Below are 22,242 nucleotides of genomic sequence, written 5' to 3'. Positions count from 1 at the left end.
TTGCTGTTTCAGCTCAAGTAATTAAAACAAAATCCACACTCTGTCTGTAAAATGTGTGGGCTAATTCTGCCCCCGCCCCCAGATAGAAATTAACTAAAGCCCTCAGATATTAACTAAAGCCCAAGCAGTAAACACTTTATTTTTCATTTCAAGTTTTAACACTTTACACTGCTTCTCCAAAATTATTTTGTGTCTAGTAATGTTGCCATGGTTTTTTTCCTCTCACAACAGCTTTGAATAAGTAATTCTAAATCAATGCCAGCATCAAAGGGCAGAAATATCCTTTGTTCAAAATGATGACATCTTGAAAGAAGGGCAGCATTTTATCTCAACATGATAGGAGGGAGGAAATTATGGCAACACATTTCTTCTTCGTCTAGAGATGCAATCATTAAGATCAAATCTATTTGGTTAATTTCCCCCACCCCCATGGTTTATCAAAGTATCTATGAAAACCTCATGAATGAACGTGATGTTCCAAGAATCAAAGAGGTTTTTTTGGAAACACGGTCTTTGTCTGATTATCTTTTCACTGCATCTCACAGAGGTCTTTATGTAAGGCAGGGATGAGAAACAAGCACAACCCATGGTCAGGAAAGCATCAGAAGAGCCTGCTGGGCCGTGCCAATGACCCGTCTAGTCCAGTATCCTGTTCTCACAGTGGCCACCCAAATTTCTGTGGCAAACCCAAAACAGCAACATTCTCCCCACTTGCAATGTCCAACAAGTCAGATTATCAGATACAGTGGTACCTCGCAAGACGAATGCCTCGCAAGACGGAAAACTCGCAAAACGAAAGGGTTTTTTGTTTTTTGAGTTGCTTCGCAAGACGATTTTCCCTATGGGCTTGCTTCGCAAGACGGAAACGTCTTGCAAGTTTGTTTCCTTTTTCTTAAAACCGTTAATACAGTTGCAACTTGACTTCGAGGAGCAACTCATAGCACGCGGTGTGGTAGCCTTTTTTGAGGTTTTTGAGGACTTTGGTGATTTTTGAAGCTTTTCCAAAGCTTTTCCAACACCGTGATTCGAAACCGCAAGACGAAAAAAACCGCAAGACGAAAAAACTCGCGGAACGAATTAATTTCGTCTTGCGAGGCACCACTGTAGTAAGAGTGGAACACAGCCATTGTGGCTAGTAGCTATTGATAGCCTTATCCTACATGAATTTGCCAAATTCTCTTTTGAAGCCATACAAGTGGGTGGAGATCACTACTTCTTGCGGAAGTGGACACCATTGTTTTAACTATGCAGTGGGTAAAGAAGTACTTTCTTTTGTCTGTCCTGATTCTTCCAACATTCAGTGTAATTGGGTGTCCCCAACTTCTAGTCTTTAGGGACGCCGGTGGCGCTGTGGGTTAAACCACAAAGCCTAGGACTTGCCGATCAGAAGGTCGGCGGTTCGAATTCCTGCGACGGGGTGAGCTCCCATTGCTCGGTCCCTGCTCCTGCCAACCCAGCAGTTCGAAAGCACATCAAAGTGCAAGTAGATAAATAGGTACCGCTCCGGCGGGAAGATAAACGGCGTTTCCATGCGCTGCTCTGGTTCACCAGAAGTGGCTTAGTCATGCTGGCCACATGACCTGGAAGCTGTACGCCGGCTCCCTCGGCCAATAAAGCGAAATGAGCACCGCAACCCCAGTGTCGGTCATGACTGGACCTAATGGTCAGGGGTCCCTTTACCTTTACCTAAGTTCTAGTCTTAAGGCAGAGAAGATTTCAGTTCAGCAACACCTGCACAGGTTCTCTGCTGCTCCCAGGCATGCCAAGTGGGCCGAGGTGTGTCCATCCACCCCATCTATTGGGAGGGGGTGGCCCCTCTCAATGTTGAGGGGGCAGGGGAGGCTGAGCATGGAGTGCCTCCTGTGGCTGGCTCCTCTTGAGGCCGGCTGGCTAGCAACAAGCATAACAGCTGATCTAACACATTTGTGTCTGGTTTTAAATTTTATTCCGGTAAATCACGCTCCCTAAAGCAGTGCTCACCTATGAAGTTTAGAAATGGTGCCCAGACAATAAAGATTTCTGAGATAGATAATGCTAAATAGGATTTTAGAAACCCTGTTCAACTTACAAAAAAAATAGGAAGTAGAGAGTGATGGTGGTAATAATTCAGAAACTGCACCATGAGGTGCTTTGACTATTTTCCTACCTTTTGGGGGGCTCTGGCTGTTGCTAGAGGGGAGGTCTGGGCTTTGCTGAATGACATTGTGAGGTGTCAGCTGTTTCTCTCTTCTGCCTCAGGCCCCACAGCAATGAGCTGGGGCAATCAGAAAACTGTTTGAACAGAAGAAGAAAAAGGAAAAAAATATCAAAAGGAAAATTGGAGTGAATGCTAAAACGAGCAGCTCGCAATCTCAAAGAGATTACTAGTGAAACGATAACACAGGCTATTATTTTAAGAACCTGACTTCCACAAAATGGGGGTTTTCAGGGGGGGGAGGTAGCATGGGGGGAGCAAAAAGATCAGCACCATCAATGATGACTCCTGTCAGGAGGAGGATAAATTTGTCATTATAAACAATTTTTTATCTGTTGCCATGACATTGGCAAATGTGTTTGTACTGCATACATTTAGGTTCAGCCAACTTTTAATATTCTAAAATAAACATAAAAACAAGGCAAGTATTGGAGGGAAACTAAAGGAAGGAGACTTAAATCCTGCATATTATGCAGGAGTTTTTTCACTTAGCAGTAATTCTTAGGTATACTCCTAGCTACCTTCACAATGCAAACTGCACAGAATAACAAAAAGGTTCGGCAAGAAAAGAATAATTTGGATTTCATACTTGATTAATGTTTTTCTTGTGGATCAAAATTAAAGTGGAAGGAATCTTGTTTTTCATCGTACTCAAAGAGCACAACTAAAACATATGAATATGTGGAGACAGTTTGTCTTGCTCACATCCTATGGCTACTTCTGCGTGAGTGTACAGAAACTCTTGAACAAACTGGGGGAGGGGTGTCACCTAAACAGTCCCCCTTTTCTGCCCCATTAAAAATATGTCCACATATATAGGGTGCATTCATTCTTGGGAAATATTACGTTAGTTTTCCTGATGAGAATGCTGGTGCTTTTGTCCCGTTTTCTAATGCTTCACACTGCAGTGCCTTTTGCATTAATTTAAGTGCAGCTTTTGACTGATTGCACTAAATTTCGTTCACAGCAGTCACTGGACAGTGGACCTATCCCCCCGCCACATACACACTTTCCACACTAGTGTGCTTCTGTGACCCCAAGAGTCACCAATGAAACTGGCAGGAGAGAACTGTATGCAAGTATAAAGGTAAAGGGACCCCTGACCATTAGGTCCAGTCCTGACCGACTCTGGGGTTGCGGCGCTCATCCCGCATTACTGGCCAAGGGAGCCGGCGTACAGCTTCTGGGTCATGTGTCCAGCATGACTAAGCCACTTCTGGCAAACCACAGCAGCACACAGAAATGCCGTTTACCTTCCCGCCGGAGCGATACCTATTTATCTACTTGCACTTTGAGGTGCTTTCGAACTGCTGGGTTGGCAGGAGCAGGGACCGAGCAACGGGAGCTCACCCCGTCGCGGGGATTCGAACCGCCGACCTTCTGATCGGCAAGCCCAAGGCTCTGTGGTTTAACCCACGCAAGTATACCACCCCCAATTCCTGTGATTTTCTGGGTTAATGGGGTTGCAAATGGGGTTTTTCTGGATGCAATAAACATGGAAAAGAGCACTAAGCATCCACTATACAGTGGTACCTCGCAAGACGAATGCCTCGCAAGACAAAAAATTCGCCAGACGAAAGGGTTTTTTGTTTTTTGAGCTGCTTCGCAAGATGATTTTCCCTATGGGCTTGCTTCGCAAGACAGAAACATCTTGCAAGTTTGTTTCCTTTTTCTTAACACCGTTAATACAGTTGCGACTTGACTTCAAGGAGCCTTTTTTGAGGTTTTTTAAAGACTTTGGTGATTTTTGAAGCTTTTCCAAAACTTTCCCGACACCGTGCTTCGCAAGACGAAAAAAATCGCAAGACGACAAAACTCGCGGAACGAATTAATTTCGTCTTGCGAGGCACCACTGTATTTTGCTGGATTTCTGGAAGTGGCTTTTACATTGTGTGAAAGCTCAAATAGAACGCAACAATCAACAGGTAGGGGAACACAGGGGAAATGGAACGAGCTGCTGTGCAAATGCTGCGAAGCCATAGTACGCCAGAATTGGGAAGGAGCTTGTACCTCTGGTATTTCAACTACCTGTGGCTGTTAATCAGCTGTGTTATTACTATGCAGCAACATTATGGAATGTCCTCTTGAGATTACAAATGGCAGCTAGAAAAGGGTCACTATTATCCATTTCCAGTCTCCCTCTGTTGCGTTCATCCATTTTTTAAACCAAAACTGAGCTCCGTTTTCAAATAAAAAAAGAGGGATTACTTATCATTTCAAAAGATATATATCACTACCCTGTAGCCAGGACTTTGCTTCCATCTTCAATGATAAAAGCCAAATCCATGCCTCTCTCGCTCATTCCCACCTCTCCACATCTATACTTCTCTCAGCCCTTTGTTTCTGGCTGCAGTCTCAATTCATATGACAACCCTATTATTCTCATCAATACCCTCTCCCAAATTCCTGCAGGCTTCTCTGCTTCCCCACACTGCATATTGTTGTCAACCTATTCCATTCTCCTAGCTCCTTTCTTTCTGTATCCAAAATAATTAAATAGACCACAATTTCCCTCAGTCTAAAAAAATTAACAAACCGTCTCCCTTGATTAGGGATGGGTGAGTCTGTCAATTTTTGAATTTATGTATTTTCTAATCTTCAATTCAGTTCTCCACATTTCCTCATTAGTTTTTGCTTTAACAAAAAGTTCTCAAGAAAATTCATCAGCGTTGTTGTGCTAATAGCCACATGTTGACATGCATTTTTGTCTAATATGGAAATGAAAGTAACATTCCCTTAATATAATGCATTTCTGCATTTTATTTTCATCAACGCATGCATTTTTATGTACACTTTACCACAATATAAGCATTTTTGTAACATTGCTGAAGAACTGCAAGATTCAGAGAAGTGCAAATTTTGCAGGCTGGCTGTATTTCAGTCTTTGTATTACTTTGGAAAGCGCAAATTTGGGAGCTTTACCTTGTGCTACTATCTGGACCACCCGCCTGCACTGAACTGAACTGCCTTCCTCAAATTCACTGCCTATTTTAGCCTCTTTCAGACATTCCTTCCATGCATTTGTTCTATGACGGAAGAGAGCAGGGCCCTCTGTGATTCAGCATCACTGCTGCTTCTGATCACCTGAGTAGGCACATAGGTGCCCATTTTCAGACTCCAGCTGAACACACAGATGCTGGTGAAGAGACTGGCAGAGTGCATGGTATCAAACTCAAAGCCAGCATAAATGCATGGAGGAAATGCCTAAATCCTTACATCATCTATCTCCTTGTCAAATTACTCATTCAGTATTTCCACTAGCAGAAACTTCTCCTCTGCCTTCCCACGCCTGAAAAACTCCATGTACATCAATGTTAATGTATAATAATAATAATAATAATAATAATAAATCATTCTAAGGGAATCACACGCCCTTTGAGAACTACAGCACTTGTCTCTGCTGTTGCTCTACTAAGGACTCAGTTTATGCAAAGCAAAATGTGTTTGGTACTACTTAGAAATTAATGGGAAATCAATGGGACTTCTCCTGAGGTCCTTCCTAAAAACAAGAGCAGCATAATTAGGCCATTAGATTTCAAACTTTAGCATGCAGATCCATGTCTTATACATCTGCTGATGTATAAGAGAGGCTACTCAGTGAATAATTGTAAAATCAGCTGCAGCCTTACATTCCTGTTTCGGGAAGCTTTTAATGTTTGATGTATTATAGTATTTTAATATTCTTTTGGAAGCCACCCAGAGTGGCCGGGGAAGCCCAGCCAGATGGGCGGGGTATAAATAATATATTATTATTATTATTATTATTATTATTATTATTAAGCTTCCTGGTAAATAGCAACCACTTGCAAATAAACACCTGGGAAATGAGATGTGCATGCAAATGAACTTATTATGCTCTCTGCCCCACAATTCCCAGTGCTTATTACTTTTGAAATCACTGCTTGCATATAAGGAGCAACTGGAAGTTACAGGAGTGTCTCCCTTTGCCAGGGGAAGTAAGAGAGAGGGGGGGGGCTGGGTGTGCTGTTTTGAACTGACAAAAGAAATAACTATCAGAAATGTCAATACAGCACTAGATTACAGATTTGCTTCTTTATATATCTTTGGGATTTTACTTCTGTCTTACATGCTACCTTTCTTTTTTAAAAAATCATGATTTATTTACATATGCCTAATTAGTAAAATTAAGTTATTTATACTAATGAGAATTGGTAACTCTCCAGTTTTGATTACTGCTGGTTGCATGCAAAAAAGAGAGAAAAGAATAAAGAACCATTTTGCATGCTTTACAGGCAAATGAATATGTACAAATGTTAATTAATACAACCATGTAAAAGACCATGTATAGACTGAACCAATGTATGTTTACACAGAAGGAAGATCACATGAGTTCAATATTTATTCCTGAGCCTGGAACTACAACTTTAGTTTTCAAAGTTGCTACCTCATGGCAGCAAAATCGTATGAACTCCATTAATAAAGTTGCCAAATATCCCCGCCCCTCAATTCTGTTACATACTATTGCAGGCATAGGCAAATTTGGCCCTCCAGATGTTTTGGGACTACAACTCCCATCATCCCTAGCTAACAGGACCAGTGGTCAGGGATGATAGGAATTGTAGACTCAAAACATCTGGAGGGCCAAGTTTGCCTATGCCTGTACTATTGCAAAAGCACTAGCAATTTTATCACACTACTAGAAAAAACATACAAGAACATTTAATATTCCGCATTTAGTTTGACCATGAAAGTATTGCATACTTGCACCATTGTGGCATAAATATAGTGCATATTTAGCATATGTGAATTATAGAAATGTGCCTGTCACAGATGTTGACTGTGAAAGTTGCAAACTGAATATCCCAGTCCAAAGGTTTTATGATGCACTCTTTAAAATACATTTTAAGCAAATATTTATAAATGAGGTACGTCTTATTCTCATATTGTATTCTGGGCATTTGAAGGTATTCAAGCCCCTCTGCCGTCCACATAGGGTTTTATACATGTAAGGCATTTTGGATCACAGAACAGCACATCCTGCCTGCCTTGGTGCAGTCCTGGTGAAGACAATACCAGAGGAACCTTGTGAGCGTTCACATCAGCTGTTACTGCCCCCTGGTGGTGTGTTGCGCATTCAGGCCAACATTTGTTCTGAACAAGAATTTCTCCAGGAGCTTTCCTACTTTAGGAAACAGGCTTGGGACTTGCTCAACACAGTGGCTCACAGCTAATTTCATGCCATGTCAAAACAGCAACAACAAAAACCCTTAGTAAAGCCCTAGCTTTGATAGTCACCTTAGTGGACAAGGTGGCTATCAGAATTAGGAGAATTGCCCAATAAGACAAGCACTTTATAAAGTTGCTATAGCTGCAGTCGCTGTAAAAAGTGGCCTATGCTATCACACCTAGATGGAACAGAATGACCTGACTCTCTTCCCCTGACAGGGAAACTCCTAACTAGTTTCCTTAGTAAAGCTCCCTCTGCAGGTGCCAGGGTGATATCCCAGGAGAGCTGAGTCTCTTAGAGCTTATCCACACTCACCTGTCCACTGCTCTTGCTAGGCACGGTCCACACTTTAAACCTCCCTGCCTAAGTGCCCTTCTTTATTGCTCCAGAGTTTTCCCTGTGAAAACCTGCTCTCCGTCACTCAGAGCAAATGCCAATCTGCAGAAAACCCAAATGGATGTTTGCTCTGATTGAGCACTCAAGAGCAGGTTTTCACAGGGGAAACTCAGGGCAAGTGGAGGGGGACACTTGGGCACAGAGCTTTTAAGCACAAAGCTGTGCCCGGAAAGAGCAGGGCAAAAGCTACGTGTGGATAAACCCTCAGTGGAGAACTAGAAGCAAAAGGCTGGAGATTGGGAGTTGAGTGATAGTTCTAGGCTCTTATCACCGTGTACATTTAATTCATGCCTCAGTGTGGTTAGCAAGGGGATGGGGAATAAGGGTTTGTATTTCAGTTTGTGCATGGTTTTGGGAAGTGCAAATGAGGAACATTTGCACTGAAATGTTAACCACACCAAATTTCTCCCCTCCCCATCTGCAGTTTGGACTGACTGACAAAATTGGTCTAAATTTTCTCTGCAAATACTGCATTGTTCATGTGTTAAACAAATTACTTACACATTTACTTAATCCCTGGGCAACTGCTGTATTGTTATGCATAATTATGGTTCTTTCTATTAAAAAAAATGTGTTCACTTTAACAATTTGCAAGCTCTATTCTACCTAAACCCCTCAGAGGGCCCACATCAGCGCTCATGAATCTTTACACGTAGGAGCTTTTTAACCAGCTGGTAGGCTTGCAGAAAGTAGACCGTGTCCTCATTCTTTCTACATCTTATTCATTGGTTAGGACCACCGCTGGGCAAGAAAAGCATTTGCTGAATCAGGGCAGGTAGAAGAAATCAAGACATAACCAGCTTAGAAAGCAGAGCAGAAGGGGCCAGGCAAGGGAAGGGAAAACAAAGCACAAAGCCATGTGTGTTCTGGGATACAGAGCTAATTGGTGGACCATGGTCAGTATGCTATGTAAGGTCTATTGGTCAGTCTAAGAGGAGACTTTTTCTTCCTAGCTTTTCATACAGACTGCTTAGACTTGGAGCACACCAAATAAGGCACAGTTGCACACAACTAACAAAGTCAGCAAGACACTGTCATAACAGTACTTACGGCACCACAATAGTGGCAGAAGACAACCTCTGGCTATCCATCGCCAATTACTATTGCTTACCCTAGAGCCTTGCGGCAAAGGAATTGTTTGGTTTTGTGCTGGAGAAGCAACCCATGCCTCCTCCAGCAAGCAAAGTCCTGGGACATAGGATCAGGATGTCAGCACGGGCTCAGTATTTGATTTTATTTATTGGATGGATGTTTCCCAAGGAGGGAAGAAATTCATTGTTGAATGGTTGAGGATGGTTTCCAATCACAGTATCCAGATTGCTTAAGAGCTCCAGTGAGTTCCCACTGAAAAAAAGCCCTGAGTGCCAGTCTCTGCTTTGTGCCAGCCATTCTGAGAAAGAGGGCAGAGTGGACATTTATTGTTCCCACTCCTCTTTCCTTCATGGTCAACTGTGTAGCAGGGCAGAGCTTGAATGTCCAGATAGCAAATATTGTTGTTGTTGTTTAGTGGTTTAGTCATGTCCGACTGTTCGTGACCCCATGGACCAGAGCACGCCAGGCAATCTTGTCTTCCACTGCCTCCCGCAGTTTGGTCAAACTCATGCTGGTAGCTTCGAGAACACTATCCAACCATCTCGTCCTCTGTCATCCCCTTCTCCTTGTGCCCTTCATATTTCCCAACATCAGGGTCTTTTCCAGGGAGTCTTCTCTTCTCATGAGGTGGCCAAAGTATTGGAGTCTCAGCTTCAGGATCTGTCCTTCCAGTGAGCGCTCAGGACTGATTTCCTTAAGAATGGATAGGTTTGATCTTCTTGCAGTCCATGGGACTCTCAAGAGTCTCCTCCAGCACCATAATTCAAAAGCATCAATTCTTCTGCGATCAGCCTTCTTTATGGTCCAGCTCTCACTTCCATACATCACTACTGGGAAAACCATACTGGGAAAACTATAGCAAATATTATCTAGGCTTAAAACTCAGCCCTTGTGGTGAAAGGAGAGAGCTTTGCCAGCAGGTGTCACTCAAATGTAAGAAATCCATTCCCAGACTGAATTTTGCCAACAAAAAGCTTCTGCACACCATTTTTCTCAAGCTTTGTAAAAAAGCAGGCTTGGGCTTCTTGCTGACTGCTTGAGAAAATTTTACCAGCCCAGGTGCTTTTTCAGAATAGTTTGCCGCTTGATGCCTTTCTGCACTGGCATGTTTAAAAGAGTTTTCAGTCCAACTTATTTTACCCCACAACTTGCAAAGTTGCAATGGTATCGTGCTTGAAAACAAGTGAAAGGAAGGTTTTTTAAAAATGGGGGGGGGGCATCTCTCTATATACAGTTTTACTTATTTCCAAACAGAAGCCTGAAGCAATTAACAATAGCAGGCAAAGCAAGTACAATACTATGAAATTAACAGTCCAAACAATACAAAAGTGTATCTTGCAATTAAAATGTCACAATAAACCTATGAATGTTACAATTCAGAACCCAGTAACAAAGTCATAGTAATTTAATCGCCATATGTTTAAATGTAGATGCCATCTGTGCTGCTGGTTCATCTTCCTACTACTATGTGGGCTGTATGGGCTGTGGAGCTGGGGGTGCAGTAAAGGTAGCTGAGATGTCTGGGTCTACCATCCCTCTTTCCTTTACTCTCCTCACTCCTGGTAGCTTCAGCTAAAGCAAAGAGAAGTTTCACTTGTCCATACCTTGAATATAATTTAGCTAGCAGTGAAATGGGAAGTGCCCTCTCTTTATGTTTCATACCTCATTTGAGTATGGGTAGGTGTGGTCCTACCCCCAGGGCCAACTGAGATAGCGTTCTTGGCTCAATAAATCATGCCCACACCCTTCTCCTCCCCTCACATCAGCACACTCCCTTTGATCCTCTGATTCTAGGTTCTTTGAAACAGAGATTCTCATTACGCCTTCAAAACAGAAGTGCTCAAGATGAAAGTGCTCAAAACGAAATGCTAAAAATAAAATACACTTTAATACAAAATGGAAAATGCTAATAATTCACTTTAAATCTTGATAACTCAGGCTTCCTGATAACAAAACCACCCACCTGGCAGATTGAAAACTTGGAACCGCTACTCCTGTTAGCACCATTGCACATAATTTGCATCTATCTGTCTGCTCACAAAGTGCTGATGTTCTGGCATTTTGCCTGCCTCTGAGCCAGGTTAACTCAGAGAGACCCTTATCAGCCTTGCAAATACAACCAAACCGAACACACAATCAAAGCTGCCATAAAAATCAGAAATGAAAGTAAAAAAACCTGACAAAACCTTTTAAATATCAAATAAAACCAGCTATAAAACATGCCAGAATTCCGACCTAGACAAATACAGAAGCCTTCTCCTGGCACTAAAAAGACATCAAGGATGTCATCAGGCCATCTCATGTGATTGGAAGGCATTCCTAGGTGGGAGGCCCTGACCAGTAAAACCATTTCCCCGGGCACCACCTGCCTAACTTCAGATTGCAGAAGGGTCTATTGGATGAAAAACAAAAGGTTCGAGCAGACCCGTAGAGTGTAGGTGGATTCTTAGTTAACTTAGGACCAAGGCATTTATAAGTAATAACCATAATCTTGAATTATGCTGGAAACAGACCAGTAGCCAGAGTAGCTGTGCTGGTAAGATGTTCACTTTAGCTGGTCCAAATTGGTAGCCTAGCAGCTGTATTCACGGACAGTCCCAGGTACATAGCATTGTAGTATTTGAGTAACAGCATTTATGATTACACTAGGAACAATAAGCATCATATTTCCCCCTCTCCCACCAAAATCTTTGCTAGCCAATTGTTTCTGCAATGGAAGATACCACATAGAAATGAAACTGCAAAAAAAGCTTTTTAAAAAATGGTGAAGTGTTTACCTGGAGCAGGAATAGTTGCTACACAACATCCAACAACATCTGGAGGGCTACTGCAGGTTCCCCATTCCTTGTGAAATGTTTCCCAGCACACAAATCCCTAAGAACAGTGTAGTCTCCCAGAATTACTCAGTAATTCCCCTTTACTCGAGAGAAGGTGAGCCCCTGCAACTCAGTAGCTGTGTACACACCACATATTTTAAGTACATGTTGTTCAACATCTTTTAGCCAATGACTTGGATGAAGGAATTGAGGGGATGCTCATCAAATTCACAGATGACGCCAAACTCAGACAGGTAGCTGAGAAGGTAGCAGAAGACAGATTCAGAATTCAACATGACCTTAACAGATTAGAGAACTGGGCCCAAACTAACAAAATGAATTTCAAAAGGGAAAAATGTAAAGTTTGGCATTTAGACAGGAACATCCAGCTGCAAAAATGTAAAATGCGGAACACCTGGATTGCCAGTGGTATGTGTGAAAAGGATCAAAAGGTCTTAGTGGACCACAAGTTTAACATGAGTCAACAGTATGATGCAGCAGCAAAAAAGCTAATGCTATTCTAGGCTGCATCAACAGAAGAAGGTCAAGGGAAATAATAGTACCACTCTATTCTGCCTTGGTCAGACCACACCTGGAATACTGTGTCCAGTTCTGGGCACCACAGTTTAAGAAGGATATTGATAAACTGGAATGGGTGCAGAGGAGAGTGACCAATATGATCAAGGGTCTGGAAACCAAGCCTTATGGGGAACAATGGAGGGAGTTGGGTGTGTTTAGCCTGGAAAAGAGGAAACAGAGAAGAGATTTGACAGTCATCTTCAAATATCTAAAGGGCTGTCACATGAATGATGGAACAAGCTTGTTTTCTCCTGCTCTGGAGAGTAGGACTCATAGCAACGGATTCAGGTTACAAGAAAGGAGATTCCAACTGAACATCAGGAATAACTTTCTGACAGTAAGAGCTGTTAGGCAGTGGAGAAGTCTCCCTCAGGAGGTGGTGGACTCTCCTTTATTGGAAGTTTTTTAGCAGAGGTTGGATGGCCCTCTGACATTGATGCTTGAGATTCCTGCATTGCTGGGGGTTAGACTAGATGACCCTTCTGCAAAGAATGCTGAAAGAGTGGTTTGTTAAGGGAATTGTAGCTCTGTGATTCTTGTGGGGAAGGGACATGTACTTTAAAAGGTATGGTGTGTACACAGCCAGTTTAACATACCTTTAAAGCACATTCAGAGCACATTTATTCCCTTAAAAAATGCTGGACACTGTAGATTGTTCAGGGTTGCTTAGAATTGTTACACTGTGGTGGGCTCAGAATTCTGTGAGAGCCAGTGTGGTGTAGTGGTTAAGAGCGGTAGTCTCGTAATCTGGGGAACCGGGTTTGCGTCTCCGCTCCTCCACATGCAGCTGCTGGGTGACCTTGGGCCAGTCACACTTCTTTGAAGTCTCTCAGCCCCACTCACCTCACAGAGTGTTTGTTGTGGGGGAGGAAGGGAAAGGAGATTGTTAGCCGCTTTGAGACTCCTGAAGGGGAGTGAAAGGCGGGATATCAAATCCAAACTCTTCTTCTTTTTCTTCTTCTTTGAGGGTGAAATTGTATTTCGAATGTGCCGCTCCTGACTTGAAACTAGAAGAATTCATCTAACAGAGAATGAGGAGCATTAAGCAGAAAGTCTAGAATAGTTACATAACTTAGCATTTATTGTGACAGGAAACTGTGGTCACATATATGAAAATAGCAGAAACCAAGATGTTAAGAGATAATGCAGTTTACTACTAACACAAGGAAATATTTCGGTTTCTGTGTTCAAACCAACATCTAGTTTGCATGAAGGTGGGAGATCCATACATTGGGGTAGAAATAGGAATCCGAAGTTCAGTGGCCTTACTGTGTGTTTAGTAGTGGGAAATGGTCAAGCAGAAGGGAGCATGGTAAAGTTTAGAGGAAGATTGTTGGTGGGTTTCTTGAGATAAAGTGGAAATGGGAGAAAAGGGGGGCTTAAGAAGCATGAAGAAGTAGGAGATGGGGACAATTTTGAGGGGCTAGACATGCAGGACGAAGATGTGACAAGAAATTTCCAGTAAGCGAAGGGAGAATAAGCCAACAGTAGCATAGAGAGAAGAAAAAGAACATTAATAAGAAAGAAAGGAAGAAAGGAAGGAAGAAAGGAAGACAAACCTAGGGTAGAAGAGTACCTGGATGTGAATCATGAAAGGAAAGGTTTGGTTGGTGGAAATCTAGTTTTATCCTTGATCAAAAACTTCCAGCAGTTCTCATGCTCTTCTATTCAAGCAAATACAGTGGTACCTCGGGTTACATACGCTTCAGGTTGCATACACTTCAGGTTACAGACTGCACTAACCCAGAAATAATACCTCGGGTTAAGAACTTTGCTTCAGGATGAGAACAGAAATTGTGCTCCGGCAGCACGGCGGCAGCAGGAGGCCCCATTAGCTAAAGTGGTGCTTCCAGTTAAGAACAGTTTCAGGTTAAGAACAGACCTCCGGAACGAATTAAGTCCTTAACCCGAGGTACCACTGTAATCATAGAATTGGAAGGGGTCATCTAGTCCAACCCCAGGCAGTGCAGGAATATTTTGCCCAATGTAGGGGTCGAACCCATGACCCTATTCACATACCATCAGGGCTGTTCTTCCACAACTGCTTATATTTAGCCATATATGCATATATGTTTTCAATAGCTTTTAAATGTTATGAATATGCTTTTCTTTTTAATTCCATTGTCACCGATATGTTTACCACCTTCCTTTGGGATGAAGAATGGGATATAAATTTAATTAATAATAAATGTAATACTGGGCTGTATCAGAGTAGACCCACTGAAATTAATGGGCATAACCTAGTCATGTCCATTAATTTCAGTAGGTCTTCTCCTTGTAGAACTTGGTTGGATAACACCCATGGAGACCTAGCTGAAAAGGAAAGTATAAAAGTTTTGTTTTCTCCTTCCAAAGCTCTCACTTTTCTTAATATGGAAGTTGGCAGTATAGTGGTCCATGCTGCCCTATAACAGGTGGGCAAGAGAATGGCAAAGGTCACTGGAAGGAAACTGCCCGCGCCAAACTTCAGCACAAGTTCAGCTAGGGTTGTGATATTTCAGTTGAGCTTTTCCCGCTACATTTCGGAAATTCCCCCCAGCCATCAGTTCCACCTTTGAAATCCCGGTAAAGTCTGGGAAAATCCAGACATATGTCAGCAGCCCCAATTCAGCCAGCTAACACAACTTGTGCGTTTGTCTTCCGGACCCACTGAGTTTATCAGCCCAGAACATTTTACTTCTCTGGCAATATTGCATTAATGCACACGAGATAAGGGATCAGAGGGTAGACGAACACAACACTTTGGCCTCACCTGCACTATGCATTTAAATAAGTATCATACCTTTTTAAACAGTTATGGCTTCCCCCACTTGGCTATATTTTACGAACACACAAGTTCCGGGTAAATTCTATTTTACAAGGAAATTTTTGCGTGGTGTTGACATTTAGTGGGAAATCTTTTAAGGGTAGCACCTGATAGATAATGTGATAATAACTGAATGATAAGCTACTTTGCAAGCTTCTTCTTTTTTTAAGTTTCCTATTGTTGACATAGCAGTTTGGGGGAAAGTTATCAGTAGGTTATCAGTAGGTTATATCAATAGGTTATTATAAAACGGTGTAGAGCTTGGCAGTTTCTGTTGTAAGATCAGCTCTCCCCATAGCTTTGGCTTGCAACCTTTCCAGCCTAAAAGTGACTTCTGTATCTTCTTAATCCATAACTATTTAATACTATTTCCATTTAAAAAAAAACCTTCTAAGCAACGGGAGGTGAAATTGGGGGGGGGGGGGAAATGGAGCTAAAAGAACTTGCTGTCATTATAAATTGTGGAAAATGACAGATTAGAAACATGCTCTACTCTGGACAAATATGGCATAAAATATATATTATATAAATATATATTTACACTTAATGCTTTTCAGTATGGGACAATGTGGTCTTCTCAACTGCTTAGACTTTAGTCAAGGTAAGAATATACTGTCTAACATGTATTATTATTATTATTATTATTATTATTATTATTATTATTATCAGACATGTTCCATTTTATCTGCTTCAGATCCTACTTACAGGAGTCTATTTCTGAAAATGCTTTAACAAGATCCCAAGTAATACCAACACAGATGGACATACAGGCGACCAGGAATATGAGAATTACAGTGAGATAACTGCCCTTGTGTATATTACAGAGTGCATTAGCGGCATTAGGAATTCACATGCAATCCTTGATTATAATAACTTGAGAGTGCAGTTCTGTTTCCCCTGCAATCAGGAAGCTGAGAGAATTGTGTTCTGTTGTTTGTAAGTTTCCAAGAAAAAAATGGAACCATGAAGAGTCCATTTGGGCTTCTTGCTTGGATATTATGATCCAAAGGACTGGATTGGCATGTTATATTTTAAAAAAGATCAAGTGTGCCAGCAATTGGGAGAAATGCCATTCTAGAAATAGGGTGATATAAGCAAGAAAACAGCTAAAGAAAAATGAATGGAATGGGGGGGGGGGTCAGCTTTGAAAGACAGTAGCAGACTATAAAGTTTTACAGCCAAAAAGCTAAGATTTTCTTCTTATTTTATATAAAAAAAAAGATTCCCATGGAAACCGGTAGCTCAGCAGTAATTAATATTCTTAATTCCCACTATAAATTACTATTCATTTCGTTTGATGGAAGTTTCATGTTTTCTGGACTTTGAACTTTTATTACTAAGCTCAGGGTCTTTAAAAAATAGCTTAAACCAACAAACAAAAGCGGAAGGATGTGGTTTATGTATCTGTGTATTTTAGGATCCCTCAGTACTTTACATTTTGTTCCTTCAGACTAGAAATGGTTTTCTCCTAGAAATGCTTGCTTTAAATTAGATTCTCCAGAATAATGGATTGTGCTAACCGTATCTGGTCATTATAAAAATGTGTAATTTGCACAGGAGGCAGACAGTGGGGTCAAGCAGTCTAGCTCAGTGCTTGATGCCTGTTTTCATTGCCTTCCATGTGTTGGATCATGATTCTGCAGCAGGGGGGTCTCTTCTATCTGTGAAGAGTCCTCACACTTTTTGCAATGAGGACCTAGACAGACTCAGGCCCTCACACCTCCAATTTATAATATCAGGTAGCACAGTTCCGAACGATCTATTCCTGAGAGATGCTGCCAGTCAGAGTAGTCAGCGCAGGGTTAGATGCAGTGCTTTTTTATATAGGAAAAAATGGTGCCAGTACTCACCATAAAGTTGTTATAGCAAGTGCCACACTTTAAACATTTTTTGGGGGAGGGGAAGGTGCCGGTACTGGATACCCTTAAGTACCCCCAGGAAAAAAACACTAGTTAGATGTATTAGTTGTCTGACTCAAATGTTAGGCAGCTTCAGATATTTTGGGGAGTGGGGGGCTGGAAGTTAAAGATACGCTCCCAGTACATTTCCGAGCACAATTCAAAGTGTTGGTGTTGACCTTTAAAACCCTAAACGGCCTCGGCCCAGTATACTTGAAGGAGCGTCTCCACTCCCATCGTTCTGCCCGGACACTGAGGTCCAGTGCTGAGGGCCTTCTGGCAGTTCCCTCACTGCGAGAAGCACAGCTACAGGGAACCAGGTAGAGGGCCTTTTCGGTAGTGGCACCCACCCTGTGGAATGCCCTCCCATCAGATGTCAAAGAGATAAACAACTACCTGACATTTAGAAGACATCTGAAGGCAGCCCTGTTTAGGGAAGTTTTTGATGTGTGACATTTTAATGTATTTTTAATCTTTGTTGGAAGCCGCCCAGAGTGGCTGGGGAGGCTCAGCCAAATGGGCGGGGTACAAATAATAATATATTATTAATTATTATTAATTATTATTAATTATTATTAATTATTATTAATTATTATTATTAATTAATTATTATTATTATTATTATTATTATTATTATTACTAGCAACAAGAGGCGACCCACAGAAGCTGTTCACAAATAAACTGGAGTGCTTGGTTACATGCTATTGACACAGTGTGGGCAATTGAGTATAGATAAGCTCTCAGTTAAAAGCTGCCAGCACAGCCATGGAGCTTACTTGATGGCAAGTCACTGTAATGGTTCAGACATAGGTTGACACTACTTGAACAAAGGAGGTTAGGCCCCTTGGAATCAAAGAATCCTTGCTTTCCTTTTGTCCACAGCAGTTTCATCTCTAGCTACCTGGTTTAAAGCAAACCATTGCCATTTTATCAAACCAGTCAAGCACTCAACCTGCTAATCAGAACTGGACACATGGTTTTCAGTACCAAACATTGCTTGCAGGGCAAACCATCTGGGTGAAACTGCAAAATACAGTTCTGCCTTAAAGCAGGAAGGGGTTTGCCACATGTGGGGTGCACAGGCCTGGAGGTCTTGTCAGATTGTAAACATAGCTCAGATCTATGGTCTGGCTTTATACCTGAATTATCTCACCATCTTTCAGCCTAACCTGAAAAGAAGGAATACAAATGTAATGGATCAATATACTGAAGCAAATGGAACTGAGTAATTATCCTTGTGCTTCTTTTTCAAAGGAGAAATGAGGCAGCGTTTATTCTTCACAGTTTTGGCTTGGCTCCCAGTGGGTGAGTTACTATTCACTGCAAAACCCTTTGGATGAGGACAGTCTGTTTGGATATAGGATAGCTCTACCCCTTCAGGCAGCATATTGACTCACAATTTAAGGAAAAGATAATTTTGAGCAGCTGTCTAGAGTTTGATGCCCCTCAGGAGCATCTCAGGCAGCTCTTTCGGGAGAGTATTCCTCAGTGGACTCCTTTAGGGTACAAGAATGAACTGTGCATGCATACATGGCATGGATAGGGAACCTGTGACCATACAGCTGTTGTTGGACTCTAGTTCTCATTAGTCTCACCCAGCATGGCCAATGGCAAGGGATGATGGAGCTGGGATTCCAACAACATTTGGAGAGTCATAGTTCCCCTGCCACTGAGGTACACCATCATCTTAAAAGCATCATTTTTCCAACTCCACACCCAAAATAGAAGATCTGGGGTTGAATGTGAGCAAATTTTGATTCACAATTTGACTAAAGTCTTGACTAAAGAAAGTCTTTCCCAAGTATCTCAGATTACATTAAATCTGAAAAGAAAACAGTAAAAATATAAGATTTTGTGGTTGAGATGAGCCTTCCCAAACTTAGGACCTTCCAGGTGTTTGTTCCCATCAGTCCCAACCAGTATGGCTAATGGTCAGGTTAATGGGCATTGTCATCTAAAACAGGGCTTCCTAGCCTTTTTGGTATGAAGACACACTAGTCCAAATTTATTTGGCATGGCATGGTGACCCTTTGATTTATTACCACTTGAATTTTTGACCTTAAGTCTTCAGCCACCATTAGTTTCATGCATTTTAACTGCAAGTTTGCCTATTTTATAGCCATTACTTGAGGCATTTACTTAATATCACTATTAACGTGGAATTCATTGAAATATTTATGGTACTTACAAAGTTATTCACAGAACATCAATAATCTGATTGCTGGATATTGCTTAATATTCTGCTTTCAGAAATTTATTCTAAACATGCATGGTTACATGAAGTGTTAGTTGTTGCTAACTAATTATTTTAAATAATTCTATTCAGTATTAAGTTTATTTTGGCAAGAATCAGTCAATGACTAAGCTTAGCATTTTGCCAAGAAGTAGTCAACATGGGGTTTGATGGTTGTTGGACATGGCAACATTTCTGAAAAAAATTCTGAAAAAAACTACCAAATGGCAGCAAAACAAATGGCAAACTACCAAATGGCAGCAAAACAGAAATGGTTTCATTGAGTAATATTGGTAATATTAAGCCAAAATTCGCATAACTTTACTTCAAACATTTATCTTTGAGGTTCCTATCACATGACAGTTCAATGCATTGTTCTTTTTTCACAGACGAAAATCACTTTGTGACATCACTGTCAGTTTCATTGGCAGAAAAGCAGTGGACATATTTGGACTAAGGAAACTTCCTATCACTATTACAGCTCACCTCTGATGTGCAGGTGCTGCCTTTGGTGCATGTGCATCACATGCAAGCTGCAATAGTCATTCAAAAACTCCCTCTGTGAGGATCTTGTGGCAAACTGTCACCGAATCTGCTGCCCAGCCACCAGAGAGTGGTTCTGAATGTAAGCCTGAAGCCCTTCTGTTGTTCAGTTTCAAGTGTCAACACAGCACTAAAATACATCAACAAAACAAAAAGTTATAAGCAGTGAACATCATCTGGAAGACCATAGGTTCCCCCCACCCATGATCTGGACCCTCCACCATAACAGCTGTTAGATAGGAATGTCTTCTGGTGGAAGCTGGTTGCTGCTATTCTATACTTTATGATTATCTCTTTTCACAGCTTCCAGTTTCTGTGAGCGTAATGGCCTCTCTGTCTGGGGAGGCACAGGCTATGACTTCAATTGCTCCTCCTTGTCAACTCCAGGTAAGCGCCAGCCCAGCAGAAGCTAGTGCCTCGTAGAACTAGTAGGGTTGGAGGCAAGGACTCCAACTAGGTGGACTCGGTGGTGTAAGAGTCAATAACAGACAGAGCCAGCTAATTCTGCTTTTGTGACCCCCATCTTCCTCCTCCCATCTGAGTCCTACAACTAACAACCTACTCAACACAACTGGGAATGATCAGCCAACCATATAAGGCCATGGCAAGAAAAGAAAAAAGAGTAGAAAGCTGTATATGCCCAGTTAGAAACAAGTCCAATTAAGTTCAGTGAGGCTTAGCTCCAGGTATAGGTGCATATACTGTACAGGATAAGGAAAGCTTTTCAAGCATAATCTTAAAAGATGTGGGAGAGGACATTTTAGTTCCCATTTAAGGTCATTTCTTCAAACCTTGTTTTCTCTCTTTTATAGACGCCTCTGATTTCTCATATTGTGGCCGGCCTTCGTGCACATTACATCCAGGTGAATGTCTTTGATTATCCATTACCCATGTAGACCCCAATACCATACCCCCACACACATTTTAGGAGGGAAATTTTGGGAGGGAAATTTGGTGCACTCCTCCCCCTCCATCACCCACCCACTCCCTACCGCCAACCCCTTCCTTGCCCTTCCACTCACTGCCGCAAGCCACTTGCTCATTCACCCCTTCCTACTACCTTTGTCGACTGTCTTCCACCTCCTCCTTTGCAGCCCTGGGAAATGCCACACAGGCCAGCATGACATATTGGGAGTTTGTCCCAATCTGTGCAGGGTCAGGAGATGCTGCACAGACCAAAACATCCTCCTCCTCCTTCTCCTCCAGCACTGTAGACATGCTTCCAGTAGTGCTGTGGCAGATGGAGGAAGAGGAGAGGTATTGCACAAGGTCAAGGAAAGGTTCCCCCCCCCCTATTTAGTCCCATGCTGTGGTATGTGCCAAGTGACTTGAGCCATAGTGTGGAGCCAAAACTGTCCATCTTTTGGTCCCATGCTGCTCTGCTGCAGCCAGAGCACAGGAGTAAAAAATGGGACATCCAGGATTGGGATCAGAAGCTGCGGTGGCTTCTGTCAATATAGAACGTCCCACTTAGAGGGTATGCAATCATATTATAACTGGCATTGCTACTGTCACTCATGACATACTGAAGTAACTGCCAGGCCTCCAGGACCTGTGCTAGGCCTGATCATCATCGTCATCCATTGCTCAGCATTGACTGGCTAGAAAGATCAAGACACCATTTAAATTTTTCCCTCAGCACTGGTCTGGGCTCCCTGGGGAGGGTTTAAATTCAATAAATAAATATTGATAAATAAATTGTGGGATATCGCATGCAGGCTACCTGGTGATGATCAGAGGAGCACAGGTACTGCAAGGTAAGCCAGCTTGGGGGTGGCTGCAGCCCTGGTGCAGAAGGGGGCCCTGCTCGTAGGAGGACTGTGCCAAAGAACTGTAGTGATACCAATGGTTTGTAGCTAGCACAAATTCTTCTTGGTCTCTGCAGTAGCTTGTGAAGAAATCTCAACAGCGTACCATATTTTCCAGTTGGCTCAGGCTGTAATAGTCCAATTGCGTAGAAATGTATGGTGGGGAACCCTATTTCATAGCTATCAATGTTTCCCTTTTTTAAAAGGAAATTCCCTTATTCTGAATAGGATTCCTCACAAGAAAAGGGGGAAATTGACAACTATGCCCTATTTCCACTGGTAAAGACACTAGGGGAGTAAAGGTTCTTACTTCCCTTTCTGACTCATGAAAAACAAAGCCCACCTCAGGATTTCCCCCACCACCCAGAATTCTTATTCACCTATACGTTACAGAGGGCTGATAAGGACCCTCCATCGTTCTGCCCGGATGCTGAGGTCCAGCACCGAGGGCCTTCTGGCGGTTCTCTTGCTACAAGAAGCCAAGTTACAGGGAACCAGGCAGAGGGCCTTCTCGGTAGTGGCACCCACCCTGTGGAACGCCCTCCCATCAGATGTCAAAGAGAAAAATAACTACCAAACTTTTAGAAGACATCTGAAGGCAGCCCTGTTTAGGGAAGCTTTTAATGTTTAATAGGTTATTGTATTTTAGTGTTTTGTTGGAAGCTGCCCAGAGTGGCTGGGGAAACCCA

At 42.2% G+C, this 22,242-nt stretch overlaps 1 protein-coding gene across 1 annotated transcript in view; it reads left to right on the top strand.

Moving 5' to 3' along the window:
• The window catches only part of LOC308458031 (interleukin-6 receptor subunit beta-like), a 67,529-nt gene that overhangs the window by 22,690 nt on the left and 22,597 nt on the right, over positions 1-22,242 (top strand). Inside the window, exons 2-5 of the mRNA XM_080972558.1 lie at positions 15,629-15,672; positions 18,224-18,274; positions 20,049-20,132; positions 20,558-20,608. Coding sequence (XP_080828684.1) covers positions 15,630-15,672; positions 18,224-18,274; positions 20,049-20,132; positions 20,558-20,608 — 229 coding nt within the window. The 5' untranslated portion in view covers position 15,629. The remainder of the gene's footprint in view (positions 1-15,628; positions 15,673-18,223; positions 18,275-20,048; positions 20,133-20,557; positions 20,609-22,242) is intronic.

The sequence above is a fragment of the Podarcis pityusensis genome (genome assembly GCF_964106645.2).
Source record: "Podarcis pityusensis genome assembly, chromosome: 11".
Taxonomy (NCBI): Eukaryota; Metazoa; Chordata; class Lepidosauria; order Squamata; family Lacertidae; genus Podarcis; species Podarcis pityusensis.
The sequence above is the reverse complement of the archived record's forward strand: the minus strand, read 5'-3'. Positions and strand labels throughout refer to the sequence as shown.